This window comes from Triticum aestivum, chromosome 6B, assembly GCF_018294505.1.
Source record: "Triticum aestivum cultivar Chinese Spring chromosome 6B, IWGSC CS RefSeq v2.1, whole genome shotgun sequence".
Classification (NCBI taxonomy): Eukaryota; Viridiplantae; Streptophyta; class Magnoliopsida; order Poales; family Poaceae; genus Triticum; species Triticum aestivum.
Genome location: NC_057810.1, coordinates 528,016,806 through 528,033,080, shown reverse-complemented (window position 1 = coordinate 528,033,080; position 16,275 = coordinate 528,016,806). Strand labels below are relative to the sequence as shown.

The 16,275-nt window shown below is 47.2% G+C and overlaps 1 protein-coding gene across 4 annotated transcripts; it reads left to right on the top strand.

Moving 5' to 3' along the window:
• Positions 1-10,396: 10,396 nt before the first annotated feature.
• On the top strand, positions 10,397-15,871 carry LOC123137807 (uncharacterized protein At4g15970). Of its 4 annotated transcripts, XR_006468525.1 has the most exons (6): positions 10,397-10,777; positions 11,513-11,878; positions 12,035-12,516; positions 12,622-12,736; positions 13,029-13,167; positions 14,926-15,871. XR_006468525.1 is itself a non-coding variant. In XM_044557655.1 (5 exons), exons 1-5 carry the CDS (start codon positions 10,475-10,477, stop codon positions 14,983-14,985), a joined length of 1,350 nt encoding a protein of 449 aa, XP_044413590.1. In that variant the 5' UTR covers positions 10,397-10,474; the 3' UTR covers positions 14,986-15,867. The 4 variants fall into 4 exon arrangements, 2 of the variants coding, with proteins under 2 accessions (XP_044413590.1, XP_044413591.1); XR_006468526.1 differs by lacking the exon at positions 14,926-15,871 and having other exon boundaries at positions 12,622-12,725; positions 13,029-13,165; XM_044557655.1 differs by lacking the exon at positions 12,622-12,736 and having other exon boundaries at positions 14,926-15,867.
• The last annotated feature ends 404 nt before the right edge of the window (positions 15,872-16,275 follow it).

The following is a 16,275-nucleotide window of genomic DNA, read 5'->3' as shown; positions in this document are numbered from 1 at the left end:
TTTGCATCTCATACGCATGCACTATTGGTTGTTGCATTGCATAGTGAAGCATAATTCCTTATATAAACTCTCTTGAAAGTGATTGTCATCAATTACCAAAATGGGGGAGATTGAAAGAACATGCGGTGCCCCCATGTTTGGTTTTGGTAATTGATGACAATCTCTATGGACTAATGGTTGTCTTGAGTTATATTTGAAGGATTTGTCCATAGGATTTTCTTGAAGTCCATGTGTTGGTTTCAAGGAGTTTATGAGTTGACCAAGGTGCTATTAAGGAATTATCCAAAGATTGGTCATGCGAGTGTTGAGCTTATTGCAAGCATGTCTTGAAGAAGAAGGTTGTGTGATCATTCATGTTTACCTTCAATACATCATCCAAATGAAGAGAGTTGCAAAGATTTAAGGTTGATCAAGACTAAGTCAATAGTGAATCAAGTTGATCAACTCACAAAGCGTAGAAGATGTACCGAGAGGGATCAAGTGATCCCATGGTATGGTAAGCATTGTCCATTGCACTTTGTGTACTAACCCATGGTCTATGTGAGAGTTCTATGTGGGGTTAGGTACGTATCCATGGGCTTGCATCAAGAGGAAGATATCATACAACCCATGGAAAGGATGACATCAAGTGGTGATCGTCATCAAGATTGCCGTGTGCAAGTTCAAGTGGAGCATCACGAAGAGATCAAGTGCTTGAATCTTGCCATCCATTGTGGTGTCAATGGACTTGTGAAGATGAGCCGAAGAGTGGCTCACCCATAGTGGACTATGGGGGAGCAATCATCTAGTCTTCATCGAGCCAACGCAATCAAGAAAGGTGGTCCATCTTGAGGGAGTCAAGATCGTCATCATCTAGCTCAAGTGGACCATGTGCAAGGCAAAGGTTTGCCCTTGATAGGTTTTCTATTTTACCGGTCTCATGGTGGTAGTAGGGAGACCGGGTTATATGATCGTTTGCCGTACTATCAAGGGGGGCTCTCAAGTTGGTAGCTTGATCGTATCGTTAGTAGAGAGCTCAAACCCTTGCATCCTTGCATCATGTTTCTTGGTTCTTGTTTGGTTCTCTTTGTGAGTCTTAGAGCTTATGGTCATCTTGATGACAAGCTTGAGTTCATCGAAAACGGAGTTCACATGCGTCTTCTATGATGTTTTCGGTGTTGGAGGTTTTACCGGTCTTTTCCGAGGAAGGGTTCTCACCATTTTCCTTTGGGACTTTTCTCATTTGCTTATTCTTGATATTTCTATCAAGATTGTGTTAGCCCATGTCGTTAGCTTTCCAACAAACTTGGTTTCGTTGAATTCGGAGTCCGTTTGCAAAAGTTGTGGCTGTTTTGGTAAAGGCTGCAGCGGTACTACCGCGACTAGAGCGGATGTAATTTTTTACTACCGCTCCAGAGCAGTACTACCGCGGCTCCTGAGCGGTAGTACCGCCCCAGAGCAGTACTACCGCGGCTCCTAAGCGGTAGTACCGCTCCGGACCAAAATCTCGTGTTTTGCTCAGCGGAAGTAGGCACAGAAGTATTTTTTTAGTACCGCTCGCAAGCAGTAGTACCGCTACCATTTGCGGTAGTACCGTGAGGTCGAGCGGTAGTACCGTGAGGACGAGCGGTACTACCGCTCCGAAGGTTCTTTTGGCCTTTTTGCCTCCTCGCTGTTGTGTTTCGAAGGGGTACTACCGCCCTAGCGGTAGTACCGCTCCTTGGAGCGGTAGTACCGCTCTGTGCGGGCTGTGAGCATAACGGTTGGATTCGGGAGCTCCTATAAAAGGGGGTCTTCTTCCCCATTCAACCTTATCCTTTGAGCTCGTGTTCTTCCCCCATTGTTGACCTTCTTCGAGCTTGCTAACTCTCAATCCCTCCATGGATTCTTGCTAGTTTTTGAGGGAAAAGAGAGAGGAGATCTAGATCCACATTTCCACCAATCACTTTCTCCTCTATGTGAGGGGAACCCCTTGGATCTAGTTCTTGGAGTTCTTGGTGTTCTCCTTCTTGTTCTTCCTCTCATTTTCCTCCCTAGCATTAGTTGCTTCGGTGGGATTTGAGAGAGAAGGACTTGGGCACTCCGTGTGCCCTTGCCATTGCATTTGGTGCATCGGTTTGAGTTCTCCACGGTGATACGTGGAAGTTACAAGTTGAGAAGCTTATTACTCTTGGGTGCTTGGTGCCCTTGAGCTTGTTCCTCTTGGGTGCTTGGGCGCCCTAGACGGTTGGTGGTGTTCGGAGCTCAATCATTGTGGTGTAAAGCTCCGGGCAAGCGTCGGGGTCTCCAATTAGGTTGTGGAGATCGCCCCGAGCAATTTGACGGGTACCGGTGACCGCCCCCAAGGGTTGCCAAAGTGTACGGGTTCGGTGACCGCCCCCAAGGGTCGCCATTTGTACGGGTTCGGTGACCGCCCTCAAGGGTCCCTTAGTGGAATCACGGCATCTTGCATTGTGCGAGGGCGTGAGGAGATTACGGTGGCCCTAGTGGCTTCTTGGGGAGCATTGTGCCTCCACACCGCTCCAAACGGAGATTAGCATCCGCAAGGGTGTGAACTTCGGGATACATCATCGTCTCCGCGTGCCTCGGTTATCTCTTACCCGAGCCCCTTTACTTATGCACTTTACTTTGTGATAGCCATATTGTTCGTTGTCATATATCTTGCTATCACATAGTTGCTTATCTTGCTTAGCATAAGTTGTTGGTGCACATAGGTGAGCCTAGTTATTGTAGGTTTTGTGCTTGACAAATTAACCGCTAGGTTTATTCCGCATTTGTTCAAGCCTAAACCGTAATTATTTTAAAGCGCCTATTCACCCCCCCCCTCTAGGCGACATCCTCGATCTTTCAAATGGGTTGTCAATCCCTTCACGGAACTTGCGAAAGTGAGATCTGATAGAGATAATATGATAAGATAAATATTTTTGGTATTTTTATGATATAGATTGGAAAGTAAAAGATGCAAATAAAAGTAGATGGAAAACTTGTATGATAAAAGATAGACCCGGGGGCCATAGGTTTCACTAGTGGCTTCTCTCAAGATAGCATAAGTATTACGGTGGGTGAACAAATTACTGTCGAGCAATTGACCGAAAAGTGCATAGTTATGAGAATATCTAGGCATGATCATGTATATAGGCATCACGTCCGCAACAAGTAGACCGACTCCTGCCTGCATCTACTACTATTACTCCACACATCGACCGACTCTTGCCTGCATCTAGAGTATTAAGTTCATAAGAACATAGTAATGCATTAAGCAAGATGACATGATGTAGCGGGATAAACTCATGCAATATGATATAAACCCCATCTTTTTATCCTTGATGGCAACAATACAATATGTGCCTTGTTGCCCCTGTTGTCACTTGGAAAGGACACCGCGAGATTGAACCCAAAACTAAGCACTTCTTCCATGGCAAGAAAGATCAATCTAGTAGGACAAACCAAACTGATAATTTGAAGAGACTTGCAAAGAGAACCAATCATACATAAAAGAATTCAGAGGAGATTCAAATATTTCTCATAGATAAACTTGATCATAAACCCAAAATTCATCGGATCTCGACAAACACACCGCAAAAAGAGTTACATCAAATAGATCTCCAAGAAGAGGAAGGAGAACTTTGTATTGAGAATCAAAGAGAGAGAACAAGCCATCTAGCTAATAAATGGACCCAAAGGTCTGTTGTAAACTACTCACAACGCATTGGAGAGGCCTTGGTGGTGATGGAGAGGCCCTCCGTGGTCGATTCCCCCTCCGGTGGGGCGCCAGCGAAGGCTCCAAGATGGGATCTCGCGGATACAAAAGGTTGCGGCGGTGGAAATAGTTTTTCGTGGTGCTCCTGGATGTTTTCGGGGTCCGAAGATATATATAGGCAAAGGAAGTCAGTCAGGGGAGCCACGAGGGGCCCACGAGGTAGGGGGCGCGCCCACCCTTACTGGGCGCGCCGACCACCCTCGTGGCCTCATCGGCTGCTTCTTGACGTCCACTCCAAGTCTCCTGGATTGCGTTTGTTCCAAAAAGATCGCTCCCGAAGGTTTCATTCCATTTGGACTTCATTGGATATTCCTGAAATAGGCAAAAAAACAGCAATTGTGGCTCGGCCTTCGGTTAGTAGGTTAGTCCCAAAAATGATATAAAAGTGTAAAGTAAAGCCCATAAACATCCAAAACATGTAATATAATAGCATGGAACAATCAAAAATTATAGATACGTTGGAGACGTATCACGGGGCTCGGCGGCGGCTTGAAGGAGATCTCAGCTTCGTGTATATCCAGCGCCCAGCCTGGCGTGGGGATCGGCTGTGGCCCTCCCCCGACGCATGCCTTAGGTCCATCGCGACATGAACATAGGCTTCCGGGCTGGCCGCGCCAGAACCGCCGCCCGGTTGCCTCACGTTCCCGCCTTCTTCACTCGCCCTCTGGTCCTATCGACCGAGGGTCGGTGCCCCAACACGGCCCTTGGTGATGTCGCCTGAAGCATCCCCATGCTGAGGATGTTCGGAGGGGTGCGGGCTGCTCCACAGGGCTGGATGGCGCCGAGGGGCCCTTCAGGGGCCCTGGGAGGGGGTGCGCGGTTGTGTCGGGGATGACCGCGTGCCCCCATCACCGCCTGCGACGTGGGCAGGGTGCAGAATGGTGCTACTCCCCTGCACGCTGCATCCAGCAGCTCGGCGACCCATTCCAGTAGGGCGTCGTGGCCACTTTCCAGCAGGCTGCACCTCAAGAGCTCTCAAGCCACGATGACCGCTGCCCGCATGTTTGCATGTTCCCTAGCGTGTGGGGTGCGGTTGCTGCAGCATAGTTCGCAGATCGCGCAGCGGCGCGGTTGTGGCGCGGCGTCAATGGAGAAGGTTGCGCCACACGCCCCCCACGACCGGTCGCCCCAGGCGAAGTGCGGGCCACGAGCAGAGCGGAGTGGAGGTGATACGGCTCAAATAACTTTGAGACGATTTATTGGGGTGGCCCTGATCTTTCACTGACGCAAAGAGCTAGCAGAGCAAAACTTGAACGGAAGCAGATGAATTAGAACATGCCGAATATATATAGCCACAGTGGTGATTCCGTACGTGAACGAGTAGTAGCTAGCCAGATGGATTGATTTAGACTAATGATGATCAGCGGCGGCGGCGGCGGCGGCGGCGGAGTAATTAGCAGATGGAAGACGTAAGGTGGTAGAAGTAGATTGAACAAAGTAGAGATCGGATCGACCCCTGATTGATCAAGAATCAAAGCGGGGAATCAAGTCAGCCAGAACACATGCAATCAACGATCCAATCATGGAACGCGGGAACTCAGATATGCGTCAATCATAAGATGACTTTTCTGAATATTTTTCTGTATCAACTCCAACCTAAACCTAGACAACGCTGCCCCCTTGCTTATATATGTGGTGCCCAATAATTGGGCCTAGACCAACTTGGACTAGGAAAACGATGAGGACTCCTCACGCTACAACTTGTACGTAGAAACTAAAAACAAACCAAAAAAACCAATTAAACTAGAAAACAAATAAAAAGGACACGCCTCCTCTGCCATGTCATTTTTGTAGGCTTGATTCATCCAGGACCCACGTACGTATATTGGCCTTCGTACAAATATTGGCAAGGTGTTCTGAACATAGGCTTCACTTTCTCCCGAGGCACCATCCGAGGAGCAACTTCAGTAGCATATGGAACAGGCATCACACCTAAGGTTCCTCTCTGTTTTGTAGCACACATTATCTTCTTATGACGCAGAGCGGGGACCACATATTTTTGCATCTTATTTTCATAGCCAGACTCTCGCTTGGAAAATACTTTACTTGGCGATAATGGTGAAACGACAAGAGTACCTGGGGTGACCGCATCATCCCCTCCCCCTTCAAACGAAACCGTCCTTGGTTTCGGAGGACCCTTCAAAACATCCTTGTGTACAAACACATGATCAATGTTGATAGCATTATTACCCATGGGCTGCAGCACACGTTTGATGCCAACATCTCGGAACACGTAAGTGTTCGACCCTCCCCCCCCCCCTCATGTATAGCGTTACGATCGTATTGCCACGGACGACCCAATAGTAATTGGCACACATCCATTGGCGCGACGTCAGAAATGACCTCATCATAATATGTGCCAATATTGAACTTTAGGTGTACCTTGTGAGTCACCTTCAGACGTCCGAAGTTGTACAACCACTCAATGCAATGTTGCTGTGGATGTGGCCATGCCTTCATTCCTAAAGCATCCACCACACGCTTGCTTATGATGTTGGTGTAGCTCCCTCCATCAATAATCAACTTGCAACACTTGTTGTTGATTAGACATTGTGACTGAAAATTTTTCCACCACTATCCCGAGCTTGGAATTCGATACTCTTTAGCTCGCTGCACCATGATGCATGACAGATCATAATCTAAAGGATATCACTTGATAGGATTAGATTCACTTTCCCCTGCCTTGGGCTCATTAGACTCTGAGTCAGTTTTGTCTTCGGAAACATATCCATCATTAACAAGGAGCACTCTCTTCTTGTTCGGACAATCAATGGTGTCCCCTACCTCCACATGTGTAACACACAATCTCACTAGTACGCATAGCCGACTGTGCATTTGAATCAGCCCTTGAAGCCACTTTGCTCGCGGCCATAGATTCTTTGCTCATCTCCTTGTGATCGGTAGCAGCTGACCTATAGGATGAAACTGGCTTGACATTATCATCGTCATGCGAATAGGAACGTCGCCCCATGTTGAAATTGGTGCGACCTTTGGAAACTTGCTTTGCTTTGACCCACTGTTCGGCACGCTCCGCTTGACGAAGAAGCTCTTGCATATCATTATATTGCATCAAATCAATATGATCGCGTATATCCTCATTCAGCCCCTCAAAGAAACGTGTCATTGTTGCATCATCAGACTCATGCACATTAGTTCTGATCATCAGAACTTGCATCCATTGGTAATACTCATCCACTGTCATGGCTCCTTGAACAAGGCGTCGAAGCTTTGTGTGTTGCTCCTTCTGGAAATAAGCTGGCACAAAGCAAGCACACATTGTACGCTTCATCTCACGCCACGATTCTGGTCGTGCATCATTGCGGTTGAGTTGATCCCACCAAATTAATGCATAACCTAAAAATTCAAGAGAAGCAAATCGAATCTTTTGCTCCTCGGAGTAACGGTGGTTATCAAAAATCTGCTCCACGCGCATCTCTCACTCAAGATACTCCTCAGGACCGGCCTTGCCTGTGAACGAAGGTATAGTAATTTTTATTCTACCAATACCTCTGTCCTCGTCCTCATCGAGGCGCCGCCTTGGTCCATCATCACGGGGACGAGCATCCTGTCGTGGTCGGCGAGGCAAGTCACCGCGAGCATCAGAACCATCCTCAGACTCAGCATCATTGTCGTCGTTGGCAACGTCCGCGTCACGGACATGTCGAGGTGCTTGCTGCTGCAGGGCATGTTGTGCCCTCGCTGGAGCGGCCGCGTCAGTTGCCCTTGCCTCTAGGCGCCGGAGGGCTGCCTGCATGGCCTGGAACCCGTCGGTCACCGTCTCGTCGAGGGTCTTCATGCGGTTGTCAAAGTGTTGGTATGTAGCCTTGAACATAGCACAGACACTTGGGTCCAGACCGGGACCATATTGCGGCGGCCCATCATCCTCCCGCACCTCATCGTCGTCACGCTTGCTTGCGGTTGACATCGTGAGCAGTGATAAACCTAGCGCTCTCTGATACCAACTGATACGGCTCAAATAGCTTTGAGACGATTTTATGGGGTGGTCCTGGTCTTTCACTGACGCAAAGAGCTAGCAGAGCAAATCTTGAACGGAAGCAAATGAATTAGAACATGCTGAATATATATAGCCGCAGTGGTGATTCTGTACATGAACAAGTAGTAGCTAACAGATGGATTGGTTTAGACTAATGATGATCAGCGGCGGCGGAGTAATTAGCAGATGGAAGACGTAAGGTGGTAGAAGTAGATTGAACAAAGTAGAGATCGGATTGACCCCTGATTGATCAAGAATCGAAGCGAAGCTAGCGTCCTGGGAATCAAGTCGGCCAGAACACATGCAATCAACGATCCAAATCATGGAACGCAGGAACTCAGATATGCGCCAATCATAAGATAACTTTTCTGAATATTTTTCTATATCAACTCCAACCTAAACCTAGACAACGCTGCCCCCTTGCTTATATAGGTGGTGCCTAATAATTGGGCCTAGACCGACCTGAACTAGGAAAACGATGAGGACTCCTCACGTTACAACTTGTACGTAGAAACTAAAAAAACCACAAAACCCAATTAAACTAGAAAACAAATAAAAAGGACACGCCTCCTCTGCCATGTCATTTTTGTAGGCTTGATTAATCCAGGACCCACGTATGTATATTGGCCTTCGTACAAATATTGGCAAGGTGTTCTGAACATAGGCTTCACTTTCTCTTGATGCACGAATCCGAGGAGCAACTTCAGTAGCATATGGAACAGGCATCACACCTAAGATTCCTCTCTGTTTCGTAGCACACATTATCTTCTTATGACGCAGAGCGGGAACCACATATTTTTGCATCTTATTTTCATAGCCAGACTCTCGCTTGGAAAATACTTTACTTGGCGATAATGGTGAAACAACAAGAGTACCTGGGGTGACCGCATTAGGAGGTCTTCTTCGTCAGCGGGCGCCGTCGAAGAGTCCTGGATGACCCAGTGCTCGACGTGCGCCCTCGAGGCATCGGCCATGGCGTTGGTGGAGCGGCGGAGGACCGGTTGGCGGAAGAGGAGACCCGACGCACCCTTACCTGGCACGCCAAATGTCGGATTACGGGTTCCATAAACCCTTGAGAGGTTCGAAGTCTGGGGTGCGTGCGGAAGTCTCAACCTACCCAGCCTGCCTACTCGCGAGTCTCCTAAGCCTAGTGCAACAAGCTCGAAGAGACAAAGAGACGCATCAGTCTATCCTGATTCGGGCCACCTTGCGGTGTAATACCCTACTCCACGTTTTGGTGGATTGCCTCGAAGGGCTGAGGACGAACTAGTATAGTGGATGAACTAGGCTCAGGAGGTGAGGTGTTCTTGAGCTCAAGAGAGCTGGTGGGATCTGAACTAGATGCCCCTCTATGGTGGTGGTTAGGTCATATTTATAGCGGCATTGGTTCTCTTTCCAAATGTTGGCGGGAAGGGATCCCACAACGGTTGGATTTGAAAGGGGACAAGCAGTACAACTTATCCTAACAAAAGTAGTCTTCGCCTGCGAAAAGCCTTTGGCCGTGACGCTGCGGTGGGCTCGGTGATGACCTCCGTCCTGCCGTCCTGGCGGTCTTGGTCTTGTTGCACCAGGATGAAAACCTTTGGCTGATTCCCCGGGACTCCGCACATGTGGCTTGCCTCCCTTGCACCGAAGAGTAAACTGGCACCCTGCGCCCGCTGGCGCCCGCCTGGCCTTGGTCGTCACGGCTCACGTCAGCTGAGCCCCGTGAGGTATACCTTGCATAGAACTCTCCGCCCCTCGGGAGCTAGCTTGAGGAGGCCGATCCCCTCGGGGGTCTTGGCATTGTTCGCCTCGCGAGGGTCTTGAACTGTTGATGTCGAAACCGGGCCGTAACAGGCCGACGATGGAGCCACGTGGTGGGCCGCAGGCAGGCAAGTCTGGATACCCCCATATTCATAACGCCAACAACAACATCTTCATATCATCATATCAACATGCATCATAAAACAAAACAAGTCCTCCCACATGCATTACATCATACTTTTTTTAACAAAAATATTTTATGAACTAGGGTTCATCTTCACACTAACATATGAACTATTGATTAGATTCATATTCAATATCACTAGTTACTAAAGAACTAAGAACTAGAACTACAATCAAGCTAAAACAATCCTAGGTGAAAAAAATTCCAATCTAACTTCAAAAAGATGAGGATTTCAAGCAAATAATGCGTTGAATCAGAAGCAAGTTTGCAAAAACTACTTGAAGGGATTGGAGGAGCTTACGTTTCTCTCTTCGGGGCCATCTCGATCCGCAAAAACGATGAAGAAACGGTGAAAATCCGAGGAGAAGAGTGGAGGAGATGAGAGAGGGAGAGAGGGCGAGGGGGAGGAAGAAGAACTGTCAAGGGGAGGGGAGGGGTGGGTGGGAAGATGGGAAGGGGCGGGCTCGGGCGAAATAACCGCTCGCCGCACCCTACCGCCAGGGACTATGGCGGTAGGATGCGACGGAGGGGGACGACAGCCGTTACTGCTAGGTGACGTGGATAAGTAGCTTACCGCCAGGGTCCCTGACGGTAGGTTGTCTAACCCTATCGTCAGCATCTTGACGGTAAGAAAAAGGATTGAATCCTAAAAAAATTCCAACCGGGGTCAGATTCTGAATTGGTACGCGAAAGGGGTCAAAACACAAAATTCTGCCCCGTTGCGCTGCACTGGAACACTTTCACAATGGGCGACCGACTCAGCAGTCGGCGTACACCGCCGCCGACGCCCCCTCGGCTCTTGTAACCCGCAATGGCGAGGCCTTCACGCCAAACCCTGGCCCCGCCGTCGGCGACCTCCCTCCGCCGGCTGTACGGCCACTCGAAGCCGCCTCCTCCGCCGGCCTCGGCGTTTCGGAAGGCCGCCGCGGTGCTCCTCCTCGCCGCGGCCGTGGCGCTGCCCTGCGCTGTGCTGTACCGAGCCCTCGTGTCGAACACGCCTCCACCGGTGCAGGTCGCCTGGGATCGCCGGCAGTGGGACCCACCTCTTGCTACGGTTGTGGTCCCCAAAGCCGAGGAGGACCGCGACCTCGACCACATTTCCGCCGACGATCTGGTGTGCTTCCGTCTCCCCTCCTCCTTCTCCACCTCCCCCTCGTTGAGGTTGCCAGTCTCTCTCGTCTGCCTTACTTTTCAGTTCTGTAAATTGAATAGTGGAATTACATATTTCAGGTTGCTAGCATGAGCATACTGTTATCCGGGCCTCATTTGTTTTGCTACTATCCCTAATTTTAGTGTTTGGCCTTCAGAATCAACTGATCAAGCAACTTCTCTGTCTATGTATGGATAGATTGTTACGATGCAGCTTTATCTTCGGGAACAGCCAATTTTATTTGGTGGGCATGCACATGAATTTGGATGTTAAAATCTGCAGACCTTAAGGAGTGAATGAATACGTACACTTATAGCTGCTGATTTATACGACAATCATGAATATTCTAAGCTTATTTGTTAGTTGGATCTGTTCCACTGAGAGAAATACTGCTAGCTAACATGTCAAATGATTAGCCCTGTGCTTTATAGTGGTATTCAAATGATTGTACATTTCCTGGTGAAATGTCAACCTTCCTCCTTATTTTAATCATTCCTGTCTTGTTTCTATTGAAATATTTTATTCTTTGGGTTATGTCAGTGATTAGCCTGACGCCTTTCCTTTTTAGCACTAGTCATCAGATGAAATGTGTTTCAGCTTAGCACGGGGTTGATATGCTACCAAATTGAATTGCTTTCTGAGGCAGAACTTATAAGTTGTTTACTCGGTGTAACAATTAATGTAAAACCATCCTTGTAGGACATTGAATATCTCAAACTTGAGCAAGTTCTACAAGCGGCTTCTATGGACAATAAGACCATTATATTGACGACCCTTAATGCTGCATGGTCTTCTCCAGGCTCAGTTATAGATCTTTTCATTGATAGCTTCCGGCATGGTGTTAGAACTAGTTCACTACTGAAACACCTTGTGATAATAGCCTTCGACAGGAAAGCATATAGACGATGTACTGAGATCCATACCTACTGTTATGCTCTTGTAACCGGTAATGTGGACTTTTCTCAAGAGAAGAGGTTTCTGACTGCTGGGTATCTGGAGATGATGTGGAAAAGGCTGGATTTCTTGCGCTTAGTTCTTGAAAAAGGTTACAGCTTCATTTTCTCGGTAAATCTCCATGTTTACTTTACTTCCTGCTCTATTGCATTAATATTCTACTTTGATACTAACACAATAAGATGTATCCTTTTCCTAAAAATAGCGAACTTGAAGAAGTCAAATCGATAAGCATAAACTGATTTGCTTCTCTTATATGCATTTCAGGATGCAGATATAATGTGGTTTCGCAATCCATTTCCATATTTTTATCCGGATGGAGATCTTCAGGTTGCATGTGATCACTATGTAGGCAATGCAACTGACTTGAGAAACATAGCTAATGGGGGGTTCAACTATGTGAAGTCGAACAATCAAAGCATAGAGTTTTACAAGTTTTGGTATTCTTCACGACTGAGATACCCTGGCTATCATGACCAGGATGTACTTAATTTTATTAAGCATGATCCTTACATTATGGATATTGGATTAACCATTAAGTTTTTAAGTACTACATACTTTGGTGGTATTTGTGAGCCAAGCAAAGATTTAAATGAGGTTTGCACAATGCATGCTAACTGTTGCATTGGATTGCAAAGCAAACTTCATGATTTAAGAATCATCATGGAAGGTTGGAGGGATTATATGTCTATGCCACCAAGCTTAAAAGCATCTGGGGCATTCTCATGGAGGGTACCACAAAATTGCAGGTATAATGCTACCTTGGAATTAAGTTAGAGATTTTTGTAGATAAACAGTATGCTATGTGATCAATTATGTACTGTTGTCTAATAATGTTTGGTTCCTTTATGCAGTCTTTCATTGTTAAACCAGTGAGACATGTTTTTGGATGCAAATGATGTGGTATAGTCAAACATGTCAATTTCTGAGAATTTTGTTGGCAACTGGAAAGAAAAATGTACTTGAAAGGTTTGCTTACACATTATTATAGCCTCTGTTTTTATCAAGACCAGATTATGATCTTGTATTTACATATGAGTTTGACGATACCCTAGTTGACTCTAGCCTCTGGTGGTCAACAGTTGCTAATGTAGATTCTAAAAAAGAAGAGAAAGACACAATTGGTAGTTTAAGTTTGACGTAGGACTTAAGGGTCAAATTTGGATGGTTTTAACCAAAATAACTTGTTTACATTACTGATTAGACACTGTCCTGTGGAGTACCGAATAAGATTCTCAGATTCAATTTTACTGTCTTTCAGGAAAAACAAGTGCATGAGGAACTCCACCTTTTGTTTGAGAAAGACCCGGCTTAGCCAGATTATATCTCGAGGACACTGCCAGTTGATGCCTTCATCAGTGTTATGCATCCTCTACTTCGGAAAAATAACCAACACGAAGGTGCAAGCTGTTTCTATTCTCCAGTTTCCATTTGACAGTGAAGCTGCAGCCTTACATGCAATTTTTTTAATTGCATCAGTTATGTATACGTTCATCTGTTTGATAAGCACTGCGACAGAGACAGTTGTAGAATCAGACCGAGGGACACTAATAGAGGTGATCTGGACACAGGATTGGTAGATAAGAGGATCTCCACTCGTTCGGCCCCCCAGCGCACCCGCCGGCGCTATTTTGGCCCTTTGGCCGGCGCTTTTTCGGCCCTGGGAGCGATCTAGTTCCCAGCCACGCCCCCAGGGGTCGGCCCCAAGACGATATAAATTCAAACATGACATTTCCCGCTACCCAAGAAACGCCACAAGTCCGGCGATCAGCGGCTACCACATAGTTCACCATGCCACAGTTCGGCGATCAATCACTCAAAAGTTCGGCGTTCAAAAGGAAAGACGCGTAGGCAATGCATCAAACGTCGGCGTTGTCCTCCGGCGTCGGACTGGCGGGGGTCGGCGTGCGCGGGCTGGTCGGCGTCGGTGTTGGGCGTCGTGGAGGCATCATTGCTCGGGCTTGGCGGCGGCGTTGGGTTGGCGTGCGAGTTGGCGCGGGCGTCGACGACATCTGGTTCAGGATGAGGCCGCGCTCCGCCAGGTACCACGCCTTGACCTGCTCGTCCATCGTCGACATGTCCGCCCCCATCAGGAATGGCAGGTTGGTGTTCCTCTTCTTCGCGGTGACGTTGGTCCGGAGAAGGCCGACGTTGCTCCGGAGTAGGTCGAGCTTGACGGCGCCGTTCGTCATCAACGCCGACCACCGTGTCGCCGTTGGTGTAGCCAGGTGATGGCGCGCACCCCCAGGGTGTGTCGACGACGAGAAGCCGGCCGGCGACCCGACGCTCTGCTGGGTCCAGGGAACGTGCGGGCCGTGGCCGCCGGGTGGATACATCATCCTCGCGCGAGACGCCTCTGCTTTTCGCCACGCGATCTGCCTGATCCGCCACGTCCGCAGCCGCCGCCACCCTGTCCCGAGCCTTCTTGGCGTTGAGCCTGTTCCACCAGTCGGTGGTGACAGCCTCCCGGCGCTGAACTTCCGCCTTCCAGTCGGCGTTTGACATGCCCGGGGGCTTGGACGGCGGCGCCCTCGGCTTCCTCTGCTTCGGCTGGGTGGCATCGGCATAGGTAGCGGCACGAGGGGCGGCGTACTTCTTCGGCGGCATGGCGGCCGGATGGAGGGGAGAGGGAGGAGAATGGCGGGAGAAGGGGGGGGGTGGAGGGAAACGGAGGGGAAAGGCGGGAAAAGGGCCTTCTCTCGCCGACAGGGCGGACCCATGCGCCTTTTCGCTTTGGCCGGTGCCCCCGGGGGCTTGGGCTTGGCTCGGGTTCGCCGGCTGTTATTTCGGCCCAAACCGGCGAAAAACGAGACCCTGGGGGCGCGGCTGGGCCGTTTTTTGGGCGCCGGCGCTAAAAAATGGCGCCGGGGTGTGTGTGTGTGTGTGTGTGTGTGTGTGTGTGTGTGTGTGTGTGCGCGCGCTGTTGGGGGTGCGGCTGGAGTTGCTCTAAGTAACTATACTACTTAAATCACCTCAACTGATGATTTCCATAAGCCTGACACATAGTTTCCTTGCCTTTTAGTGGAAGCCCTTTTTCTCCTCTTATTGATAGTCTAAAAACTAGCATGATGCAACTTTATAATTGTCGCAATGTTCAAGAATGAAATTTTAGAACGTGAGGGTGAATCTTAATTCGTGACTTGTGACATTATCAATAGGGAACATTCCAAGTTCAAGGGTTGAAGGCATCGGCACAGCAAAAGATGAACTGGCTATGACTTCCCAGTGTATCCATGACCATGCAGAATGACTGAATGAGGGGTGGAATGGTATTTTCAGTGTTTATAGGAGTCCTGTTGTTTCTAATGCATTGAGGCTCACTTAATTCATTTGGTAAAGTGAATGAAAAACATGAGAATATATATTTCCCTTTGATGGCACTATACATTCTTTTGATTGATTCAAAGGAATGGAGTAAAGAAATATAAATGAAACTACAACTATCATCCGATCTCAGATTCAAGTGAAACAACGCAGGATTTCCAGAAAGTGAAACAACCCAGGATTTCCAGAAAGATTTCCAGAAATGACGTAAATGGCATTCTGTTTTCCCATTGACATTGCTTTGACTTTTATTTCACTGTGCTTATTCGAGTCATGTGTTCCTATCATATTCTTGTGTTCTACTACCTCTGTAGTCTGTACACTAATTATAAGACGTTTTTGCAATTCAATAGTGTACAGAGGGAGTATTTCATATATTATCAAATCCTGTGAATCAAGAGGTTCAATACCGAGGAAGGAACTTCAGTTGATATCCACTAGAAAATCGAAATACTGAGGAAGGAATTTTTTTTTTGACAGAACCGAGGGAGGAATTTTAGTTGCAGTCCACTAGAAAATGGAAACCAATTGTACGTCATGCAAAAGAGAAGTGTTTTAGGCTGCTAGCTATTTTGACCTCATTAATTGTTAAACACAAATGCATTGAGGCAAGGAAATATACAGATTGTAGCTGGTAGAATCATGCAAATTTAGAAAGTTCAAATTTAAGTCGTTAATGAGAGTTTTCCTTATTGGTAAACTTTGATTTCATTTAGGCAAACAGAACCAGGACTACCAACAACACTGAAACTGTAAAACCACGTGTACTACAGGAGGTAAATTTGTATTTGCGACTTTCTAAATATCATTCTTTTTTTTAAAATATGATTTCGCATTTGGTTTGATCCTATGAATTCAACTCAAGTGCAAAAAAATAAAATCCATGATTAAAAATTCTAAAAGATAATTGCGGATCAACTTTAGATTTAGCAGTTAAAAAATATTCCATGATAAAAAAATCTATAAAATAATTGTGGATCAAGTTTAGATCTATAATTAAGAGAAATAGATCTAATAAATTTACCAAATTATAGGTCAAGCTGAATCAGATTGATGTTTAAATACCCGAAAAATTCAGATTTTCCTGAAATATAGAGGTAAACATTAAAAACCTAATTTCCTGGGTTTTTTATTTTCCTATTCTTTTCGCACATTTTCTTCCTTTTTTGTGGAAGTTTATATTT